Source organism: Poeciliopsis prolifica, unplaced genomic scaffold, assembly GCF_027474105.1.
Source record: "Poeciliopsis prolifica strain line A6 unplaced genomic scaffold, Auburn_PproV2 SCAFFOLD047, whole genome shotgun sequence".
Classification (NCBI taxonomy): domain Eukaryota; kingdom Metazoa; phylum Chordata; class Actinopteri; order Cyprinodontiformes; family Poeciliidae; genus Poeciliopsis; species Poeciliopsis prolifica.
Genome location: NW_026562422.1, coordinates 349,082 through 373,955, shown reverse-complemented (window position 1 = coordinate 373,955; position 24,874 = coordinate 349,082). Strand labels below are relative to the sequence as shown.

General features: G+C 41.2%; 1 protein-coding gene and 1 long non-coding RNA gene across 2 annotated transcripts in view; one reads left to right on the top strand and one right to left on the bottom strand.

Annotated features, from left to right (window-relative positions):
* akap6 (A kinase (PRKA) anchor protein 6) overlaps window positions 1–24,874 on the bottom strand; it is a 165,507-nt gene that overhangs the window by 127,447 nt on the left and 13,186 nt on the right. The window contains exons 4-10 of the mRNA XM_055057090.1: window positions 14,215–14,324; window positions 13,964–14,105; window positions 13,212–13,793; window positions 10,481–10,789; window positions 9,224–9,367; window positions 8,996–9,136; window positions 8,661–8,912 (exon numbers count right to left, since the gene is read on the bottom strand). Coding sequence (XP_054913065.1) covers window positions 8,661–8,912; window positions 8,996–9,136; window positions 9,224–9,367; window positions 10,481–10,789; window positions 13,212–13,793; window positions 13,964–14,105; window positions 14,215–14,324 — 1,680 coding nt within the window. The remainder of the gene's footprint in view (window positions 1–8,660; window positions 8,913–8,995; window positions 9,137–9,223; window positions 9,368–10,480; window positions 10,790–13,211; window positions 13,794–13,963; window positions 14,106–14,214; window positions 14,325–24,874) is intronic.
* Window positions 5,753–7,093, top strand: LOC129377271 (uncharacterized). The gene is made up of 3 exons (XR_008607892.1): window positions 5,753–5,988; window positions 6,612–6,741; window positions 6,831–7,093. It is a non-coding gene; the product is annotated as an uncharacterized LOC129377271 (long non-coding RNA).

Sequence of the window (24,874 nt, the reverse complement as noted above, 5' to 3'; positions counted from 1 at the left end):
GTATTCTAGCTCTTAAGATGTGTTTTTCTTACTTACAAAGTCTCACAGAACATGTGAACAACATCCCTCTTCATCACTGTCCTCTGGCACGTTCTTATTTTCCTATCCTCTCCTGTCATTGTGCATCTCGACTCCCCCTGCTGGGCCAATCAGACGATTGTTGATTCAAGTCTGTTGTCTGTCTGTCTCCCACTGTTCACAGATAGACTGGTATGCCACAGAGTCTCCAAATACACAGACATCTCACACTGAGGCCATTAATGCTTGCACAGACAGCCAATACCATGTAATCACACGATGCATAGGACACTTAGCTAACTGATGGATTGCTATTTTTTCTCCCAGCTTTTGTATTGTTTTTGGTTCTTAGTGAATATTAAAACCCATAAGGTATAATGTCTCATACAGCGCAAAAGGGACTGTGGCTTTCCATCTACAAATACATCCGGTCCCTATCTGGAAGACTAAGGAAATACATGACCCGAACATAGTCTTGGTTTAGACTTTTAGACAAATGATTTAAAAGTAAAGCAAAAGATAACATTTCTAAAAAGAAAAAGGGTAAGAGTTTTGGGAAAAAAAGAAAAAAATGTATATATTTATGCAAACCCACTGAATCATGATGCCCCTGAGTGCACCTCGAGCCTGAAGACAAGTCATACAAAGATGTGTGCTGCTTAAAAAGGTTCAAACAATATTTCTGAGCTGTTTCCCTCTGTGCAACAGACTGGCGGCCTGTCCAGGGTGTACCCCACCTCTCGCCCAAAACATTCGCTGGAGATGGGCACCAGCACCCCTGTTGACCCCAGTGGGGACAAAGTGTTAGAAAATGAATGTTTCCCTCTGTAGGGATTATTCAGGAATGTTTCCTTTACCCTAGCCTCTATTCCCAAGGCTTTTTTTGTATATTGTGTTAATGTTGGCTCTACAATTCCTTTTAACTTGATCTGGTATGTAGTGATAAATGAGGCTTAACATTGAGCCTGTTTGGGAAGTTATCTTTGTTTCAGTCTGCTCTACAATAGTTTAATGTCCAGTTCAGTGGATTGTTTTAGCTGCTCAACCTGTTGCTATAGCTGATCTCTTAGTTTTATTCAAAAGACATGCATGTACTGATTACTTTATTTTTTCTTTACTTCCTCAATTAGTCAGCTCAGCCACTCCTATGATTACATGCTGCTACATAAGCAGCTAATCAGCAAATTACTCAGAGCACAGAGGAGTGAGAAGTGTGGGTGTGTGCACATATGCATGCATGTGTAAGAGAGCAAGGTCTCCTTCATATGTGCAGTTTCCCCACACACTATGAAGTGTATTTGGGCTGCATTTCAAGTTATGGACTGTTTTACATTAACTTCAGTTAATTTTGTTTGGTTTAGGGATGAAACCACTATTTGTGTTGAATTAGTTTAACTTATACATTTTTAACTTCAAGGAACTTTTGGCTTTGACTTTATTCAAAAAATTGAGCTTCACCAGGGACAGATCAAATGGGTGCTATGGTGGGGCTGGGCTAGAACACAACCTACTTAAGGAGTCCTTTGTCAGGATCCAGGGTTGTTAGGTTCTCGCTGTAGGGGTTTTGGGTGCATGCACCACCTTTGTTTCCTCACCAGATGGCACCATCAGTTTGACGGAGGGCGTGGATGACGTCATCTCCCACACCGGCCTCGGATTAGCTCATCAGCGACAGGTTTTGAGGAGCGGTCTACCAGTCCTTCGGCGCCTGAGTGTTGCCCAGTTTTGGTACCTCCTAGCTACCTCGAGTTTGTACTCTGTGTTTTTCTCGCTGTCTGAGCCGTCAGTGATTCCTTTGTCTACTCACCTCTCCGCAGTCTCCCCTTGGATTTCCTCGACTGGAAGACGCGCCGTTTCTCGCTCCTCGCGGATCCCGCCTACCTGTCTGCCCTCCAGCGCGCACACGCCCCACCCAAACCCCCAGAGAGACCGGACCCTGGACCCAGCAGCCACCCGCCGCTAGCTTTTCCCGGCTACTCAAGTAATCTGTCCAGTGTTATCGACACTCCACTTTCCCACAGCCTTCGAACTCACCTTTCCTGCTCTGTACTCCTAGTGAGCCGATCGCTTCCTGATCCTTCCCTTCCCGTGGACCAGACCAGTTTTCATTCCCTGCCACTGTGTTCCGTTTCCTTCTCAAATAAATTCACTATATTTTCACCCACCGTATCCTAGTGTTGTGTTCTGCATATGGGCTAGAATCAAATCCTCCCAATATGACAGAACACTCAGGCCAACCACTCAGCCCGCAGACGCAATACGGAAAACGCTGACAGAGCAGCAGTCTGTAATCCAAACACACGAGTCTGCAATACGACAACTCCACACCCTACAAACAGAAACCAACCAGCGTCTGGCAGATCTAACAACTTTCCTTCAAAACTCTCTACCGCAGATCCCGGCTCCAGCTCCTGCTCCCTCTCCCGCTCCGGCTCCGGCACCCTCAGTTCAGCCCGTGTTTTCCGACGTCCGACTGCCTGGGCCGGAGAGATTTTCAGGTGACCGGAATAAATGCAATGGTTTCCTCCTGCAATGTTCAATAATATTCAATCATTCCCGCAAAGTTTTACACACGATGGCGCTAAAATAGCTTACGTCCTGTTTCAGTTATCTGGTCAGGCCTTATTATGGGCAGAGACTCGTTTTCCTAATCCCACTGATTATGGTTGTTCCTTCGAGAGTTTCATCAAGGAGTTTAAGCTGGTTTTTAGCCTTGACTCCGACAAGGCTCATAACTCACGAGAGATATGGGACTTAAAGCAAGGCAAGCAGACGGCGGCAGACTTTGCCATAGAGTTCCGTATTAAAGCGGCTGCTACAGAGTGGAATACAGCAGCGTTAAAAGCGCATTCTACCATGCACTTAATGAGTCGCTAAAAGACGAACTAGCCACCCGGGACGAACCAGGGACTCTAGAAGAGCTAATTAACCTGGCGATCAGACTCGACAACCGTCTCCGCTCCCGAGCCAGAATCAGAGATCGACGCAGCTCACCGGAGAGAGACAATGGTGGCGCTAGCATCGCCCGGGTCGCCCTCCTCTTCGCGCTCCTCCGCACCGGAGCCCATGCAGTTAGGGGGAACGCGGCTCACACCGGAGGAGCGACAACGCCGTTTCTCTGCTCGACTCTGCATTTACTGTGGTTCCCCCGGTCATTTCCGTGCGTCGTGTCCCCTCCGTTTAAACTCCCAGGTCCGCCAGCAGAAGTGAGGAAGCTGGCGGACCACCAGAATAGTGAGAATCTTCCTCAGCTTGTACTGCCTGCCACTTTAAGATATGCGACTCAGTCTTTCTCCGTATCTGCCCTAGTTGACTCAGGTTGCGAACAAAATTGATTGGACGAGGCCTTAATCAAACAAATGGGGGTGGAAACCGTGCCGTTGGCGGTTCGGTTCAAGGTCACCGCCTTGGATGGGAAAACCTTACAATCCATAACTCACCAGACCAAACCTATCCACCTAATAATATCCGGCAATCACACTGAATTTATTTCATTTTTTGTGTTCCCCACCTCCAACTCTCCAATGGTTCTCGGTTTTCAGTGGCTTCAGCAACACAACCCTCAGATTGATTGGTCAGCTAAGCGCATCACCTCCTGGTCCGTCCGTTGCCACTCTTCTTGTCTCCATTCAGCGCTACCTCCAGGACCACCACCCGTTCAGCAGCAGGAGGTTGACCCCGTAGACCTGTCTACCATACCTACCGATTACCATGACCTTTCGGCCGTTTTCAGTAAGTCTAAGGCGCTCTCTTTACCACCGCACCGTCCCTACGATTGCTCCATCGATCTGTTCCCCGGAGCTCCTTTGCCGTCCAGTCGCCTTTACAACATTTCCCGTCCGGAGAGAGAGGCCATGGAAAGATATATTAAAGAATTCTTGGCTGCTGGAATAATTCGCCCGTCTTCATCACCCTTAGGAGCGGGTTTTTCTTTGTTGGAAAGAGGGACGGGTCCCTTAGGCCCTGTATTGATTACCGAGGCTTAAACATCACTGTGAAAAACAAATACCCGTTGCCCTTACTATCATCAGCGTTCGAAACCGTTCATGAGGCCACCATCTTTTCTAAGTTGACTTAAGGAATGCCTACCATCTGCTTCGCATCCGTGAGGGAGATGAGTGGAAGACTGCTTTCAAAACGCCTATTGGCATTGAATATCTAGTGATGCCATTCGGACTGTCTAACGCCCCCGCTTTTTTTCAGGCCCTGGTCAATGATGTTCTCCGAGATTTCTTGAATTGTTTTGTGTTTGTTTACCTCGATGACATTTTGATTTTTTCCAAGTCCTTAGAAGAACACAGACATCATGTCCGGCAAGTGCTGCAGCGGCTGCTCGAGAACAGATTATGTTAAGGCTGAGAAATGTGCTTTTCATCAGACCTCTGTGTCATTTCTCGGATTCATATTAGGGGGCGGACAGGTGAGGCCTACGGAGGAGAAGATCCGGGCGGTTCTGGAATGGCCGACTCCTGAGACCCGCAAGCAGTTACAGCGCTTTCTTGGTTTTGCCAACTTTTACCGGAGATTCATTCGAAATTATAGTCAGACTGCTGCACCCCTTACAGCCCTGACCTCTTCTAAGATCTCGTTTCGTTGGACCTCTGACGCAGAGGCCGCGTTTACTCGTCTGAAGCACCTCTTTGCAAATGCACCAGTTCTCATTCAGCCGGATCCAGCCAGACAATTCATTGTGGAGGTCGACGCATCAGATATGGGAGTAGGAGCAGTATTGTCTCAGATTTCACCTCTCGACAATAAAACTCACCCCTGTGCCTTTTTTTCACGTAGGTTAACTCCCCCCGAGAGAAACTACGATGTGGGGGACCGAGAGCTGCTCGCCATAAAGCTGGCCTTGGAGGAATGGAGACATTGGCTGGAGGGGGCGGAACTCCCGTGCTGGTCTGGTCCGATCACAAGAACCTTTCCTATCTGCAGTCAGCCAAAAGGTTAAATGCCCGACAGTCACGCTGGTCACTTTTCTTCTCTCGTTTCAACCTGTCCATATCCTATCCTGGTTCCCGAAATATAAAACCGGATGCCCTGTCACGTCTCTATTCTTCCGATGATTCCGACAACCTTCCTGCCCCCATTCTGCCACCCAGCTGTACCGTGGGAACTGTAACTTGGGAGATTGAGGATATCATCAAGCAAGCACAACAAAACGAACTGACACCAGACTCCTGTCCACCCAACAAAATATTTGTTCCGTCCTCCGTACGCACCCGCTTTCTTCAATGGATCCACGCCTCCAAATTTTCAGGACACCCTGGGGTGAGCCGGACTATCGCCTTAGTCAACAGAAGGTTCTGGTGGCCGTCAGTCCACAAGGATGTCCGTGAGTATGTCCTGGCCTGCACTACCTGCTCACGCAACAAGTCCTCCCATCAACCTCCGCCTGGTCTCCTCCAACTCTTCCCATTCCTAAACGCCCCTGGTCCCACATCGCCATAGACTTTGTTACTGGGTTACCTCATCTAAGGGCATGACAGCCATCCTCTCCATAGTCGACCGGTTCTCCAAGGCCTGCCATCTCGTTCCTCTTCGCAAACTTCCTTCTGCCTTCCAAACGGCTCAACTTCTAGTGAAACATGTATTCCGGCTTCAAGGCATCCCAGTGGACATACTGTCAGACAGAGGTCCACAATTCACCTCTCAGGTTTGGCGCAATTTTTGTTCAGCATTAAATGCTAAGGTTTCACTAACTTCAGGTTTTCATCCCAGTCCAATGGGCAGACTGAACGCCTCAATCAGGACCTTGAAGCCACTCTCCGCTGTTTCACATCCTCCAATCCTTCCGACTGGTTCCAGTATCTTCCTTGGGTAGAGTATGCTCACAATTATCACGTCTCATCCTCCACAGGCTTATCGCCATTCGAAGCATCCATTGGCTACCAACCACCCCTGTTGCCGTCCGATGAGGAAGACATCTCAGTCACTTCTGTCCGTCACCACATCCGTCGCTGCCACAAGGTTTGGAATTCCACCATCCACAATCTTAACCTCACCACAGAACAAATCAAGCGGCAGGCGGATCGTAAGAGGCGTCCTGCCCCTGTTTACTCACCCGGTCAACAAGTCTGGTTGTCGTCCCAGGACATCCCGCTCAAATCTGTGTCTAAGAAGCTCTCTCCCCGTTACATTGGCCCTTTTGAAATTGAAACTATAATCAACCCATCCGCTGTTCGCCTCCGTCTACCCACTTCCCTCCGCGTCCATCCCACCTTCCACGTCTCTCGGATAAAGCCCGTCCGGACCAGCCCGCTCTGCCCTCCAGCCGAACCCCTCCGCCTCCCCGTGACATTGCTGGTCATCCGCCTATTCCGTCCGCCGGATCGTGGACTCCCGTCGACGAGGTCGGGGTTGGCAATATCTTGTTGACTGGGAGGGCTACGGTCCGGAGGACCGTTCTTGGGTTCCGGGTTCATTTATATTGGACCCGTCACTTGTCTCGGATTATCGTGCGTCGCTTCCCTCCAGCTCATCTAGGCCGCCAGGTGGCGGCCATTAGGGGGAGGGTACTGTCAGGATCCAGGGTTGTTAGGTTCTCGCTGTAGGGGTTTTGGGTGCATGCACCACCTTTGTTTCCTCACCAGATGGCACCATCAGTTTGACGGAGGGCGTGGATGACGTCATCTCCCACACCGGCCTCGGATTAGCTCATCAGCGACAGGTTTTGAGGAGCGGTCTACCAGTCCTTCGGCGCCTGAGTGTTGCCCAGTTTTGGTACCTCCTAGCTACCTCGAGTTTGTACTCTGTGTTTTTCTCGCTGTCTGAGCCGTCAGTGATTCCTTTGTCTACTCACCTCCCCGCAGTCTCCCCTTGGATTTCCTCGACTGGAAGACGCGCCGTTTCTCGCTCCTCCCGGATCCCGAGCCTACCTGTCTGCCCTCCAGCGCGCACACGCCCCACCCAAACCCCAGAGAGACCGGACCCTGGACCCAGCAGCCACCCGCCGCTAGCTTTTCCCGGCTCTACTCAAATAAGATCTGTCCAGTGTTATCGACACTCCACTTTCCCACAGCCTTCGAACTCACCTTTCCTGCTCTGTACTCCTAGTGAGCCGATCGCTTCCTGATCCTTCCCTTCCCGTGGACCAGACCAGTTTTCAGTGCCACTGTGTTCCGTTTCCTTCTCAAATAAATTCACTATATTTTCACCCACCGTATCCTAGTGTTGTGTTCTGCATATGGGCTAGAATCAAATCCTCCCAATATGACATCCTTATGACCTGATGACCTTAGCTGTGTGTCTTTCTTGTCTAACTACTCTAAAATAAAGGCCACTAGAGCTAAAAAAAAAAACTTAAAAAAATCTTGAATTAGTCTACTTCTTTAATTTAAATAAACTAAGTGTATTAAATTTGTCAAGTTAAACCAACTTAATAAATTAAGTTGAATAAACTCATCAAATTACTTGTTACCAACTGAAGCAATTCAATTAAGTTGGTTCAGTTATTTTTTTCCAGTGCATCTAACGCTAGAGAAGCACTCTCCGTTCTGCTATAGTGTGTCAGCAGCTGCAGTGTGACCTCCGCTGGTGCAGGTGTGTGTATGTATTAGGGAGAGTTTGTGTGTGACCTTTGGCCTCTTTTTCTGGTGCTTAAGTGCTTTTATAGTTTCAAAATGGCCCATAAGACAATCCTTGTACCCTAGTGGTGTACAGCCCAGAAGGAAATATAAACAAAAACAAAGTATCGCTTTTTCTAATGATAGGAAAAGTCATAAAATTGCATTTAAAAATTGACAGGCAAAAATACAATATGATGGAATTTTTCTGGAGCCATCAGTCAAAATGACAGACAACAAAAAGTACAGCATGACCTCTGCTTCAAGCTACATGTTTTAATATCACCTGAATATAAAAGGTCATTTTTTGAGAGTTACTCCCTTATTTCATTTCAGCTACAATCATCTTAACTGAATGAAAAATAATATTAAAACTAAATTTTCCATGGGTGTGAATAATTTTCACCTAGATGTTTGGCATTTATTAGATATCAAGTATCAATGTCTTAAATGAAGTTGGGTAAATTGCGTCAACCATGAATAGTTTTCTGGTTTTGTTAGTGTGGTGAGCATTTCACCACACTAACAAAAAGAGGTTGGTTTTGCTACATTCTATTGATGCCTGACAGACAGTAGTAGTGAGTAGACATTGTATTTGCAAACTAAACTGCATTAGAGGTTCAAATTAAATGTTACAGCAGTGAAAGGTGGGGGACATAAATATGAACACCCTCTCTTTGTAGTTGTATTTAAAAGTGCATGTATGAAAAGTATGATTCTCCAGTTATTGGGATTTTACCACACTCCAAATGACAGATATGACTGATTAGTTAACTAGGAAGCATCAGTAATCTGCTTGCTAATCAAATGTGACCTTTTAGAAGAAGCTTAATGAATTAACAGGTTCAATACCAGCTTTTGATTTTATCAAAAGCTGGTATTAGATCGACTTGTCCTACTGCATCTGAACATGTGATAATATTTTGACGTGTTGTGTTGATATAAATCATGGAAAACAGAAGCCAATTCTGACTATCAAACCTGGTCAGACAGGGCAAACATGTAGAGACGGAATCAGAACCAGCAGAAAGATAAATCGATGCAAAACATAGGAGCAAACTGTATGTAAGGAATTACCTCCATCTTTACCCAGATGCCTTCGTTCTGTTCCTGGATGTCCTCCAGCAGTTTTTTCATCAGAGAAGCACATCCACGGCCATCCACCAAGGGCGCTGTCAGCTGGAGGGAACCATCCACAGACCTCCTGCTCTGCTCCTCTCCTGACAGCAGGTCACTCAAAGGCCTTGATTCTATGCTGTCTTCAAATGATGGAGCAACATCACTGGAGGAGGAGCTGAAGCAGCTCACTGAGGTTTGTCTGTGAGGATGCTGATGAAGAGTCCACAGGAACATGTCACTTCACCAGGAAATGATTTGCTTTTTGATACTTAACACAAAATATGTTGTCATACCAGTGACAGCAGGGGAGATGGACCGTAATCCCCACTCCCCACTATGTTTCTTGTGTTGACTCCACTTTCTCCAGCGTCCCAGTCTACATTAAGCTCTGACAGCTCCCAGTCATCCACATCCTGCAGACCTCTCTGCTTCTGCTGTGAACAGGTTAAACAAAAACATCAGCAACCAATTTCAACACATTGTGTATGTTATGGTGAATGAGCCCACAGTTCTGTACTGACCAGGGTGCTGGACTGTATCAGACTTTCTAGTTTCACAGCCAGCATCTCAGTTTCATGGAGCTGAGCAGGGAGAGCCAGGAACTCGTCTGACCCATACCAGTGCTCTCTGGACTGGATCCTTTCTGATGTAACCTGGGATCCCTTCTGCACAAGAAAAGAGCATCGGCATTTCATTGTCTTTCTTCACCTGTACAGTAATTCACTCCTTGAAATGACCAGTCAAAAAAGAAAAAGTACAGTAAGACTTTATTTGATAAGATTGACTTCATCATAAAGATGAAGTTTTCATGAATGTTTATGACTGTTTTCATGAAGTGTCATTTGGTAAATAATGACACTTTTAATGCAAAGTTGACCACTTTGATGGACTTTCAATATAAGTTTTAATTCAACTTTGCTTGAAAAGTGTAATTCACTGATTGCAAAGTTGCAGTAAAAGTACATGGTTTTAATGCATTTTTGTTCCAAATTTGCTTCAAAAATTTCACCATTTACCAATTGACACTTCAAGACAACAGTCATAAACATTCATGAAAAGTCCATCTTCATGACATGTGCTATGTAATGTTTATGACAGTGTCATGTCAGTCTTATGTCAAATAAAGTGTCACCAAAAGGACTTATAATCATACAGACCCCCCTAGAGAACAAGGGCAATTATTTTTTCTTTTGCGTCCCCTCGCAAAAGTTTTGCGAAGGGACGCAAAAGGAAAAAAAAAATTCCCCATATCCCCTCGGGGGCTCCGAATAATCAAGTACTTAGTAATGAACATGGTAATCTCTGTGTGTTCATTTAAACACCAACAACCTTTTTTTCTTTATGTATTTTTCAAAAAATATTTACAGAACTATTCAGCACATATTTTATTGGTTTTGAACATGCAATGAGAAAATGCCACAAATCATTCAAGAAAGAAATGCTCATATGAAGAACAGATGATGCAAACAAAAGCTAATCTGTTGACTTTATTCATTAAGAAGTATTAGTATGAGTGTTTGCCACACAATTTACTTGAATGCGAAGAGAAAAATTTACTTGAACATGAAATGGTGTCAAAAGGTGCATGCCTTTTGTACATTAAAGAAATTTACCATTTTAAAGCTGCTTTGAAAAAAAACTCCACAAGTAAAAACTATAAATAGTTTTATAAGCAACATAAAATTGTTTTTATGGTGCTTTTTTACTGATTCTTTTCTGATGCTATTCAGTAAAAACTAAATAGTATCTGCAAAATGCTGGATCCTGCAAATAGTCACCTTGTGCCCCTGCCGGTTCACTGTCCACCCTGCATTCCTGCTTCCACCCCACTGAGCATCAAATTCCTCTCCAGATGCCTCCAAGTCTGAGGACAGAAGCTGCTCTGAAATGGGGGAGGACAGGGAGGAGTACGAGTCACCCATAGTGACTGTGCATGTCTTCTCCTGCATCCTTTCTGTTTGGGTGGATATTTCATCCAAAGACATCAGGCGGCAGACGGGTAGGCTGCCATTGGTGCCAGAATTTCCCTCGGGTTTTCTATGTGTTGAGCTCACATGGTGGTTTTTGAGGTTGTGCTCAATTGTTCTCTGTAATAAAAATCTTCAGTTAGAGATGACAACTTTTGCTTAACATACTTTTAAAAGTGGAAGCATTGTTTTCAAAAAGAAATTTTCCAAAGCCCCGCTGGCAAGAGAAATGCCTGCAATGGATTTGATTCATTGTTTCTATTTTCACATTGAAAATAAAATATGATGTTGCTCATCAAAGTTAGAAAGTTGACCAAAATTTAACAGTAGAAAAAGAAAGTTGCTATTGTCTGTGCTATTGGAAATACATGTATTTGTTCTCTATTTTGAAATGTCCAAAGAACCATAATCTGTCCACCAAGACAAGAAACCTGGGTTTGTTAATCATGATAAATGGAATTGTGTCAGAACAAAACTTTCCAGCTATTAGGACATTTTTTTTTTGTCTTGGTCATTCATAAAATGCTTAATTTTAAATGTGGTCAATCACAAAACACAAAACACCTATCTATGATAATGATTAGCTTGATTTCTGCTCAAATACAACCCCTGCGAAAAAGTCCAATAACTACCCTACAAAGATGTTAATTTATTTCAAAACTAATTAATGAAACTGTTAAAAGCTCACTAGGAAATTAAAAAGTGTAGAACTTATTTATGAAAGGAAATAATTTAAATCCATGTGTTGATTAATAGATCTCTTTGATTATAAATGCAATATTCAACCAAGCCCTGTTCTGGACCAAAACATCATCGGAAGAAAACACTTTGATTTCAGTAAATTAAAAATTTGAACCATTACAATAGATTGGATTGGTTATGTGGCCTAGTGTCAGTCACAGATGGATTATATATGTAAAGCCTTTCAATCTCTCCAATCCAATCTTTTCACCATCATGAGTAAAACCAATGAGCTGTCCAAAGAGGTCAGAGACAAGATATTTGGTCTGGACGCAGTTGGAATGTCTGCTACAGTCAGCAACAAGCTTGGCGAGAGTGACTGAGATTATAATCACACACTCCAAATATAAACCAGTTAGTGACCGATCAGGAGCTCCATGCAAGATGGATGTAATGGGCTAAAACTGATGATCAAAATAAGAGAAACATGTAGATAATCTAAAAGCAACTGAGATTACATTTAACATAACACTGGTAGAACATGTCATTGAGAAGCTGCAGAGCACATCTGTGCAGGCCTGTGTTAAGTTTGTAAGTCAACAGCTAGAAAAAAATAAGACAACTTGGGAGCCATCAGCTTATGATAGGATGACATCATAGTCAGGCTTCTGGGTGTCACCCCAACTTGACGTGTTTGGAGATAGAGAAACGATAAGGTAGGATTGTTCCTGTCATTTCATGTTCCTCTATCATAAAACACTTGCAAAGATGCAAGTGTTTATAAACTTGCAAAGATGAATCCCATGAGTTATCTATCACTGAGAAATCATCAAAAAGTGGAAGCAATAGTCCACTTGCAGGGATATCCCATTCAGCTGTGAACCGTTGGGGAAAGAAGCCCAGCAGTGCGGGATGATTAGAGTACATGAGACCCTTATCCATCACACCCAACGATTACAACCTCAACCAACAATGACTGATGTAGACCCATCACTGGTTAGCATTATGAATGAAATTCAAATTCATTTATGGGGCTGTGTATCTGATAAAGGAGCGTCAGATACTGGTGGCAGTCGTTACCTCCTCATTAAAAGCACAAATGAATATTAAAGAGGTCCCCCTCTATCAATTGAAAGTAGGTTTGGAAAAGAGATGTTTTAGTACATTAATGTGTTTTTCCAATTTAGCAAAGAGGATTCAAACATTTATTTTTTACAAAAGAAACATTATATCAGTGATTAGGCTAGCAGTGAAGATTTCAATCTATTTTAAAATTGTAAGTGATGAAGCTGCATCCTACAAACAGAATTAAAATGCTGGAACCTGTAACTGATTGAGGCTAATTGTTGTTTCAATTAGTGACTTTCTGAAGCCTTAAGAAATTCAGTTTGTCATAAACCCATAAAATCTTCAACATAATATTTCCTATGATTTTTCTCTGTTCATAGCTACTTATTTTTCCTCTCAACATTGAACCATGCATTTTTTTCCTCTGAACAACGAATAATTAATTGTTAATACAAATTTTGTATCAGATCTGTAATTTTTTTTATTGTTCCTAAGTAAAACAATTAATTTAGCACCATGCAGTAGTAATGTCTTTCGTCAGGGATTATGTAAGTTTGTACAGTAGCTCAATACTTTTTACAGTCATTGAAACAGATAGAATTGCCCCTCCCCCCATCCCTCTCACACCCCACACACACACACACACAAATTCAAGGCTGGAATGACAAAGTAAATAAATCTGATTCAGTCTGATTTGGATCTTCATCCTAGCTTAAAAGTCCAATTTTCATGTTAAACAAAATGCAAATGGAATAAGAACAAAATCAAAAAATGAATAGAAATTAGCTCAAACCTGAAGACTCTCGCTGGATTGTGGAAGGTTTCTCAGATCAACCGAGTCCAGTTCTAGCCAGAACTTGGATCTGTCTGGAGGATCCACAAGAGAGGAGGTGCTCTGACTCAGCTCAGCCTTATGCTGCAGCTCAGCCTCATGCTGCAGCTCAGACTGCTGCCTTGACTTCCTAAAACTGCTTCTTGATTTGGTTCCTTTGTTTGAGAATAAGGCTGCTCTTTTGGGAAGGGATGGCTGTGTGGGGGAAGATTCAGTGCTGTGACTTACAGCCTGTAGCGAACGTTTGGAGCTTTCACTGTATTTGGGCATGTCACTTTGATTTGTGGGTGATTCAGGTGTAGAATGGCTGTGGTTGTCTATGTCACTGGTCAGAGAGGGCTGAGGTAAACTCTTGTGCAGTTCAAGATTTGAGTTTGCGGTGTGAACTATGGACTCTGTTCCCCGGTCCTCAGGATGGTCACTGGGACTGTAGTCGCTCAGCTCAAAGGCAGTGATGCCACAGTCCAGGGAGAAGTAGTCCTGGCTGCAGCGGATTGTTAACTGACCACAGTCGTCCACCTCTGTGAGAGCATCCAGACGGGTCTGAATACAAATAATTCAATATTCAAGTTCCAGACTGTCAGTAACCAAACCAAGAGAAAGAAACTATCACAATGTTTTGATACAGATCTGATAGTGGTTCAAGGAATCCTTCCTTCAACTACATTTTAATTCCAAGTATACATGGAAATTTAACTTAATCTGAAACCAACCTGGTGCTGGTCCTGGCTGAATGCCTGCAGGATGTCAGTCTGTCGGGTGTAATTTCCGTTTGGGTCCTGCAAACCCTGCAGCAGTCGCTCTTTCAGAACCAGAACTGAGACTCTCAGCTGGTGCCACAGCAGCTGCACTGTTCTGGAAAAACACAAAAACAAGAACAGTGCTTTTAATTAAGCCTACTTAAGTATTAATCTACACCGCAGAATTTATACCTTGCCACAATCATTTCTTTGTGGAAACTCACCTAATGTCTACAATAATGTTTACAGAGTAGGACAGCAGCTTCAGGGAGAACTCAGTCTCCAGTAAAGCATGAATCTGCTCCACATGGTCGGAAATGTCCTCACAGATGTCCTAAAGTCATAAACATACATTCAAAAGTCAGCAGAATGTTACAAAGCAAATATACCCTCATCAGCCCCAACACACTGTGTGTGCAAGTGTGTAATAGAAAAACATCTGCAGATCCACTGAAAAAGCAGAAGACGTGGGAAGGACGTTTGACACCAAGCATCCACTTTTAACAATGAGTCAGTTTCATGTGGCTCCACATGAAGTGCAGACACCAAGAACATTACAGTTTTTCTTTGGTACATTTTTCAAATCAGAAATTAGCAAAATGCAACTGCTTTTGCACATCATCCAAGTGAATAGTACAATTCCCTTTTGTTTCCTACATTATGAATTGCTTATGTCACGATCAAAATATACCATATGAGTCTCCACCCACACATGCAAAATGCCTGAACAAGTTGTCAAAATATGTCATATATCTATAAATTTCAAAATGGAAGAAGAGTCAGAAAAGGTTGAGAACATAATGCTAGTTTCTATCATACCAACTTGATCTGCTGTGGTTTGTGACACACAGCAGGGTTCTGATGGAGTTCCTCTCACCCTGCTCCTCATTCTTTAACTCCACTGAGGATTTTTTCCTCAACATTGAGATGGACAGTATATGACCACATACACAGATGGCTGCTGTGGAGGGTGCGTGTGATGGCTGCCAGTGGCTGTCTAAAGAGGCTGGATAAGACTAAAAGTTTCTTTCCGCACTGAATTGAGGGAGAAGGTATTCGTAGGGGTATTGATAAGAACTTGTGACCCAACAAGTGGGACAGTCAGGAGGTGTAGGAAGAGGAAGTGCTGTAGAAATAATGACTGGTTTTTAACCTGCCAGTTGCAGAAGTTAAAAATGTAGTCAAGACCCAGACATAATGCTACAGCTGCTGCAGCTGTTAAGGCGTGGCATTCAAATTTGAAGCACTTACCCAACCACTAACAGGGTCACCACAGGATTAAGCATGTTTCTGTAAGCTCAAATATATTAGATTTCACCACCCCCATTTATGATGTATGAATGTTAAGAGGAAATTCAGAGGATCTTTGACTTTGTTGCTAGAAGCTTGTAATGGGCCATCATACTGAATAGTATGTTTTTGGACCCTCAAAGACGCTTTACAATAAAATCACACACACATTCCCATTCACACACACATTCACACACTGATCAAGCTACTGGACAGTAGCCAGAGCTGCCCTGAGACAGTCTGCCATGCAGATGATATCTTGCATTAGTGGAAACTTCTGGAGATTTGTGAAAGTGCACAACACACGTCAACAATAACCAGAAATGCAATATTAAATTATCATACCAGCAGATTTTCTTTGTGGCCAAAGTTTAAAACAAGTGTTGGATTCTGATGTGGTGCAGAATAAGCTGCATTAATAACACATGATTATACAGCATAAGTATTATTGCAAGATTTTCCTGTTATGTAGCAGCCTAACTCAGAATGGCAGATAAAGTATTTTTTCTTGATTTTTAATAGCAAAAACCAATTTGCTCCTGAACCAGTTAGGGAACCAGAATGAATTACCATGGAAACAGGCCTAGGTAAAAAGTAACCTACAGGTGAACTGAGCTCAGTAAACCACTAATCCTGCTTAGAGTGCAGCTCCCACATCTCCCCAGTTTTTACGCACAGCAGTAATCAGGCTCACTACTGGCTTGTAGTTTTTAAGTTTTTGCTTTTTTCCACAGGGGAAACCTCTGCCTTGTGAATAGCTCCCAAACATACTAACCTCCACCAGGACGAAGATCCTCTCAACCTCCAGACTGCGTCCCTGGATCACATCCCCTGCCTGCCTGACCACCTCTATTCTCTCTGGAAATTAAACAAGGCAACACTGCACCATCACCATACTGCTCTCTGCTGACTTCAGCCAAAGTCAGATTACATACCCTCACCAATCCCTCTCCTCCTCTTGCTGCCTCTCTTATAACTTCTCTCTTTACCATATAAGCATATTAAAATGCTCTTTTTTGTGTTAATTGCTGCAATATCTGAAAACATAACAGGATGGAAGTAAGAAACATTCCTATTTGTAAAAAAATATATATATATACATTTTGTTCCACTCAAACTTTGCTGTGTGCAGTTCTAAAACTGGCTCATTTTTCTATTGTGCCGCCTTGGAAAAAGCAGGTGACCTGGCACTGAACCCCTGGGTGATCCTCTGCTTCTATCTTTGGCTGCTGTTTGCATGTTGCTCCATGGTGACCTCCCTGAACAAGATAACACTTCTTGTTCTGTCACTTCCTGAATTATAACTGGCACCTAGCCAGTCAAAATGTAGGTCAGATACTCTGCCAGTCTGTCTCATGCTATGTTGGCTAACACTCTGACCTACTAAGAACTGTCCTGTGCACATTACTGTACTCTACACTATGCACTACAGCAGGAAATCCATGTATTTGAGAGCTGGTGTCCTGTAGTTTTTAGATGTCTCTGCTTCAACACACCTACGGCAAAAATGAGGGTATTAGCAGGAATCTGGAGAACTGGACTGCATACTGAGGAGCATTTGGCCATTTGATTCAGATGGGTTGAACCAGGATCACCAGCCCTCAAGGCCCAGACTTGATGTAGGGGTAAATGAGATAGTTACATGGACTGTTCTCTGGTTTTTATACTACTTCACTACTGAGATTTAAAACTGAATTAAGATTAAGTCTACACTCAATAGTAGATTGAATGTGAATATATTGAATCTATATTCAGATTTCAGATGTTGACTGACACTGACATATGTTTGCCAGATTTAGATTTGGTGAGGAAAGTTGAGCAGTGTGTGGTCCAACCTTTAGACATGCATTCCCTTTACCAGCATTTACAGAGGTCAGAGAGCAAATGAGTTATAATTAATGTTATATTTGAAGGTCCTGGCACATTTCAGCTCTAAACATTTCCACTTTCAATTCATCATGTATGTATTTATGTGCAGAAACCTGCTGCAAATGTGGTTTAATTTGTAATTTAGCAATATGTCGATGTTTTTCTAAGCTCTAAGTAAATGAAATTTAAAACTGATAGAAAGGGATCTCAAAAGGGAGAGAGAGAAAAAGTCAAGACTGGTCATCAATTAAAGTTCTGTCTCCCCTCTTCTTTTGACCTTCTCAGAATCAAAGTTAGTTATTGACCAAGTAACCAGAAGAAATACTGAACTGCAAATGGGCTACATTTAAATTCATGTGTGTCCCTAACTCCCCTGTGCATGCTTACACTCTTAAAACTTCACATGCACAAATTTTGCCGGCCGGTTTGGCTTGAGGAGAACAAATGATTGTCAGCTCATGGGAAAAGCACCATCAAAAATTAATAAAAAATGATCAATGGAGCCTCCTGTCTGCCGAGCGTTTGAACCAGCAAAAGGCAAAAGCTTGTCATTGTGTAAGTCAAGAAATCCTATTGGGTGCACATACTAGCTAAATGATGACTAGATAAACCAGTGGTTCCCAAAGTGTGTAGGAAAACAAATAAAATGCAATTCTCAGAGTAAATAGAAATAATAGGTATATAACACAATGAGGAGGATTTAAGCAGGAGCAAGGAAAAGAAAGAATGTCCATGGCATGATACATACATACCATTAATACAAAATCTCAGTAGGGTTGCACTGTTCTCTAATGCACTATTATAACACATCAGACACTCAAATTTATCAGAGACTCTGGTTAGCAGAGTACACACACCCACACACACAGTTTCGACATCAAAGCACTATCATGTCAGTCTAAAACTGGTGAAAATGTCTGTGGGGTCTTTCAGATGTTTGAATAATTTACACAAACTTTTAAATACTAATAAGGACACACACACATACAAACACACGCACACACATATAGAGCATTCAACAGACAACCTGTCAAACTGAATCAACACAAATCATCAATAAAGTCCATCATCCAATCTGAAGTCATTTAATACTTAGATCTTTGGTCCAAGCACACAGCTTGGACCAAAATTTTCATTTTAAGCATGCACATACAGAGCTACGGGGTAAATTAACGTGTTGATCTAATCTCGGTGTATATTTCAAGTCTTTGGGATAAACAGATATTCCAGCACATTGTTCTGATTCTAATTTTCTCTTAAATCGCATCATGAAACTCAAATTTTCTAAAATAGTTTCAGCTTCTCTGTTTCACCTACCACATTACTATTATTGTTTGTTCATCTCTTCTTTCCCCAAAAAATATTGAGCACAAGAACTGATCAACTGATGCTATGAACTCTGCAAACTCTTTTCTAGGCTAAAAGAGTTTGCAGTTGTCATTGTGTAAGTCAAGAAATCCTGTTGGGTGCACATACTAGCTAAATGATAACTAGATAAACCAGTGGTTCCCAAAGTGTGTAGGAAAACAAATAAAATGCAATTCTCAGAGTAAATAGAAATTATAGGTATAAAACACAATGAGGAGGATTTAAGCAGGAGCAAGGAAAAGAAAGAATGTCCATGGCATGATACATACATACCATTAATTAAAATTGGCAACTGCTTTCAGTTGCCAATTTTTATTGGCAACTGAAAGCAGGTTCATGGAAACCAATAACCAAATAAAGTGAGAACAATGTTAAAGAAAAAGAAAAAAAGGAAATTAACATCACTTTTTGTTGTCTGAATTAAGAACAAAATCCTGTAAACAAAATTATATCATAAGTACAAGATCTTTTGGTCAACATGTTACAGTGCTGCAGTTTTGCCTGCCTCCTTATCTCATAACTACTCTGTGTGGATCATCATGGTACATTAAAGAAAGCTAACATGATCAAACATGTTACACAGTCGCAATACACACTTAATGGAGTGATAAAAAAATTTTTTTTTTACTCTCCAGTCACGTTTATTCAAGATATGAACTGTCAATCAAAAGCTCATACATCTAGCAGCATTTCTAATTGCCCAAAATCAATCTAAAACAAGTAGACTTTTCCTTCAGGTCCAATCGCTGTTCAGCTTCATCACCACCAACATCAAGGGTTTCTTACTGGCCATGTTCAAACTGCTCATGACAGCTTGGCCTCATCCTTATCCATTCGATCTAATAACCTTCAACTCCTTCCCTACAGCCCATCAACGCAATGTATTTCACCTTGGAGATCAAAAACCATGTGTTCCCTCCTTCCCTGGAGTATTCAAATTAAACAGCTTCAAAGACACCAAAGACTCGCTGTTGTGATACAAAGACTTGTTACAGTTATTTCTTCAAAGGGACAGCTTGAGTGATAACACAGAACACTCTAAAATGTATTATAAGGCTGTATTCACAGCAACCCTACATTTACGTGACTAATTTAAACATATAAGATGAATTACCAGCTGAGGACTATACCAGCTCTCAAGTCCTAAATCTGAATCGTTATACACAAAGGTATGGAAAGTCCCTTCCTGACGGACTCAGTGCACAATCAATAAGAATTTTAAGTTGCACCTGTTTTCTCAGCCTTTTCATGTTGGCACAGTCTGTTGGTTTCAAGACCTGCTTTTCTGTGATAGTTTCCTTTTGTGTTCAAACATTTTGACTATGTGCATGTATGTACCAGGAAACACAATCTTTTCTTTTTCTCATCAAAAGCATTCATTCTCAGATTCCCACACACACTCGCAGTGTCCCAGCAAAATTCTCCCAGTCCTTTTTCTAGACTGACAAAGGTTTGGATCAAAGTAAGTCTGAAAAAGGTAATTATGTAAGCAAATATTAAAATCATGTTTTGTGATGAGCCTTTGTTAATCAGCCTCTTTAATAAGTGAATTTCCTAAGGCATTAAGGGTCACTTGGGATTAACAGATCATTTCTATATTGATGCAAAAATTATGAGTAAGATACCATTTCTTCAAATTTAGAAGTTTGCTTAAACTAAGACTGCTATGCGTTTAAAATAATGACAAAGTCATGCTATGTAAGATTCTGATACAATTTTAATGATAGTATTTCTGGATGCCTTTTAAAGCAACACCTTAAACCAGTGGTGCCCAAAGTGGGTCCTTGAGGCCCTCCATGTTTTAGTTCTCTCTGATTTAACATAGCTGGATCAAATGATGGCTCCTTAGAGGCCTAAGAAGAACATTGACCATTTAATGAACATTTAATGAAAAGGTTTGTTACTACCACTTTTAGAGAGAACTAAAACATGCAGGACACTGGCCCTCAAGGACCCACTGACCCTGAAACACACTGTGCGTTGAGGCCAACATGCAAAAACCAAAGCAGAAACAGAATGTATTGATGTTTAGTTCATCTTTGTGTACGTCTTCCAGATCAAACAGGAATAAAATATTATATATAACTATATGAACTAGTTAAGAAAAGTGTCTATTAAATTACAAATCAAAATTGTTTTTACAAAAATATTTATTGAAGCTTGTCTGTGTGTTGTTAGTTATGCACAAAGAAACCAGTCTGGTTCTGTCATTTCCATTGGACTGAATTTCCATTCAGGGAGGACAAAGTCACTAATCCAAAATCATACTGCAAGGGAGATAACAGTTTGCAAATGCACTCAGGCACAAATAATGTTCTGTGGTTTAATTAAAACTGAAGTGTTCAGTCATAAAGAGCATTTTCTTTTTTTAGGCTCTGGGGTTGTTTTTTGAGTTTTTTCTGGGTTTACACTTTAGAATTTTGATTGTTTGTCATCTCTTTTACCTTAGATCTTCTGTTGGATCAGACTTGGTCCTGCTTTGCTTTAAATCAATCTGCTTTTAATTATTTTAGTTAGATTTTTTTTATTTACTTCATGTGTTTAGTTATTTTTTGTTTTAGTTAAGTTAATTATTTCCCAGCTCCCTTGTTAATGTTTATTCTCCTCCCCATGCGTGTTTACAATTTTTTAAATTGTATTTTATTTGGAGTTTTCTTATTGCTTTTTTTTTTTTTACAAACACATTATGAACATTTCAAAATAGCAAAAAAAAAAACAATACAGAATTCACAAACCTCTCATGCAGTCATGCAACCAAACCCCTGCAAATTTTTATCCCACTCCAGTCCATTAGACAAGTGATTTAAAATCCAGTTTTAAGAATATTCCATTTCTTACCTTTCATCACCTTTTGATATTTTCAGATCGCTCATTTTAATACCGTAAAAGAGAAAAAAAATCTAAATCCTTTTTCAAAAGAAGAAAAGAGCATCAAAAACTCTGCTGCTACTGTATAAGAAATAACACACCAGTAGGGTGTGTGAGGTGTGTGTAGGGGGCTGGAAGTGTTTGTGACCTAGTTCCTCCATTTGGGTGTTGGTGTCGAGAAGAGGAGACAACAGTTGGATGGTTTATTTTAGGACCAGTCTAACCCACTCCTCACACACACACACACACGAATACACTTAATGCATTGCAATACATAAATGAAGAAGCAATGTACCACACCAAAGACCATGGCTGACAGAAAAGTTCCTTTTTTATATACATATAGGCACTATATGTATATAAAAACATATATATATATATATATATATATATATATATATATATATATATATATATATATTGAGAGAGACATAGAAAAAGAGAAAGAGAAGGGGGAAGAAGGCAGCAAGTGGTGTGGGGCTGGGAATCAAACAGTTCAGCACTAGAACCTCTGTTTATGGTCTATCCACTCTACCACTGAACCATGTAGCATCCACATAATCTTCCTCTTTTTAAAACCCCAAGATACCAAACAGAAATCTTGAAATGAATAGTTCTAAATTTGCAGTTGTAATGAAGTCAAGACACTGCTCTTTAAAATGTTGTATGTATAAGCATTTTCCCTTCAAAGACTTTGCACTCCAAAGACTGAAAATCCTTTTTTTTTTTTTTTGTTTCCTGAAATGTTTGCCGTCTTTGGTAGAAACATGGCAGCTGCTACTGTGAGAGCTATGAAGGCATGATGAGGCAGATAAGAAGAAAATGAGAAAACAGTAAGAGTGAAGTCCATTTCTAGGGAACATAATATGCTTCATCATTAAAATAATGCAGACTGCTTTTAGGCTCGCTTTACCACAGAATGAGACCAAGTCAGTCAGAACAGTGATGAACCCTGGATCCTGGAGTTATATGGCACATCCCAAAAGAACAATGGGTTCAACTTTCATGACGCAGCATATAAAAGTACGAGCCAAAGAACTGCTGTTTGTTTTTTTTATTGTGCTTGCAAAATATTAGACTCCTAGCCAAGGGATCTGTTTCCTCACCTTCTGACAAAGTGAAAGGTGGCGCCCTCCTGGCAGCAGATTGGGAAGAAACTGACAAGTCTCATTTCTGAAAAAAGTTCTGCTTCTCCCTACAATTATCTCAGGTTAACCACCCAGACTTGCTTCAAATGCTTACATGCCACTTTCCAAAAATGTAAAAAAAATGTTGCATACTTTGGTGCTGCTGCATGATGCATAACTGTGTGACTCTACCCAAAGAGTCACACAGTCACTGCAGTGATACAACACAGAGTAAAGACAGCTGTTGCCACAGCAGAAGTACAAGGTGTGGAGTGGAAGCAAACACACACCTTACAGGTTGCTTAGGTGAATGTCATGGGTTTTGTTTGATTGTGATCTACACTGGCTTGGAGAAGGGTGCCCCAATGCTTTTATAGCATTTCTCTGGTGGACTGACGGCTGAACCTCCCAGACTCAGAAATGCTAGAATGAGTTATGACATGTATTTAATATTAACTATGTACAAGATGACATTAAAATGTTGTTGTAAACATTCAATATAATACAAATTATTAATTAAGAATAATTAATGGTTTATTTATTTTACATTTTTATTTATTCTAACATCTTACTTGATATTTTTAATGTTTGCAAACATTTTCAGCTGGCATTCAATTCATTTACTGGTATTTTCTCTATAACCTCATTCAATACTACTATGTCTTGATAGTTATACTTACGCTGTTTGATTCAGCATTAGGTTAATTTTCAGCTTTAATTTTTCTTTTTTTTACAATAATATGGTGATTAGAATGGTAATGTGACGAATTTGTTTACAAAGTTAAATGTTCATGTTAGTAGATGAATAGTGTTGACAAGAAAATCATGGATTTTGTTTACATCAAAGACATCCTCCACAAATGAAAGGGAGGCAAGTGTTTAAAAGCATGGCTTCAATGTATGAAAAAATGGTCAGACCCCATGAGAAATATTAGTTATTGTTTTATTCACTGGTTTCACTAAAGAAATGGCACAGGCCAGGACAAACTGAGGGGTGGAAGTGGGGGGAGGTGGGGTGCTACCAGGACCAAGTGAGACAATCTTTGGTGAGGACAAAAGTCAAATGCTCTATTGAAAATGTTTTGTAGTTATAGCTTTTTAAGTTTTACTATTTCACAGAATACCATGGAAGTGTTGAGAAGATATAGCAGCCTCTCCCTTGCAGAGCAGTTCTGTTCAGCTGTTGAACTCCACCTGCTGTATGACACTAAGAATAGTTCAGGGGAGTCCATACCATTACTGAGACACACACCCAGACACAGAAACAACACACACCAAAGAGGCAGCAGCTGCATCAGTATAATCATATCCTACAGTCTCTATGTGGCAAGGTCGGGTAATAGAAAAATGCTCTGCAGGCAAACGCATTATAAAATCGCCAAAGATATGGAGAGAGGTGGGAAGAGAGAGATTGCAAATGATGGAGAGGATAAGAAAGAAACAAAAACCACAAAAGGGTAGGAAGAACATGATGAAGGAAGAGAGAGATCACCAGGGGCATGAATGTGATTTCAACAGCCATCTGAAGATGTGTCTGTTCAGTGAGTCTGCTCAACCACAAACCTCCTCACCTAGAGAGGAGATCGCTCCTCTCTAGGTAAAACAGCTAACCAGGCATTAGCTGCTTGTAAAAGTCATAAATGTAGGTAACCTAAATGTTTTACAGTAGGAACAATGAAAACCAATGGGTTTTCATCTCTGATCATCTCTGATCACAGCTGTCCTTGTTCAGCTGGACGTTTAAGTGTATGGCCTCATCTTGGGAGGTTTACATTTGTGCCTAACTGTTTTCATTTCCAAATGTTAGAATAAACAGAGAAATGTTCAAAGTTCAGAAAATATTTTTGTAGTCAAAGTCTGCTTTAAACTTCTCTTTGACCTGTCTGTCGTGTTCCTTGGACTTTTTGATACTGTTTGCTCTCCAATATCCTGTGAACCTCTGAGGTGTCAGAGCAGCTGGATATGTTCTGAGATCAGATTTCACACAGGTGGACTCTGTTTAGTAATGAGCTATTAGGCAACTTCTAAAGCCAATTGGTTGCACTCAGAGTAAAGGGGGCTGAATACTTTTTCACATCACACTTTTGTTTTGAATCATGTATAATTATATAATTCATTACAGTATAATCAACATACATATTGTGTGCTCTACATTTTGTGAAAACATTACTATAGATTTTGAAAACATTAATTCAGATAAATTCCTGTGGTTCAGCAGACTTAGACAATGAATTCTGCTATAAATAATAAATATGTTTTAGGAAGTTTTCTAGATTTAGGTGAAACATTTGAGTCCACCCAACAGAGCAGTCTTCTTTGGAAAATTTAAAAAAGCAATGAGACTGGTTACATATGACATGCC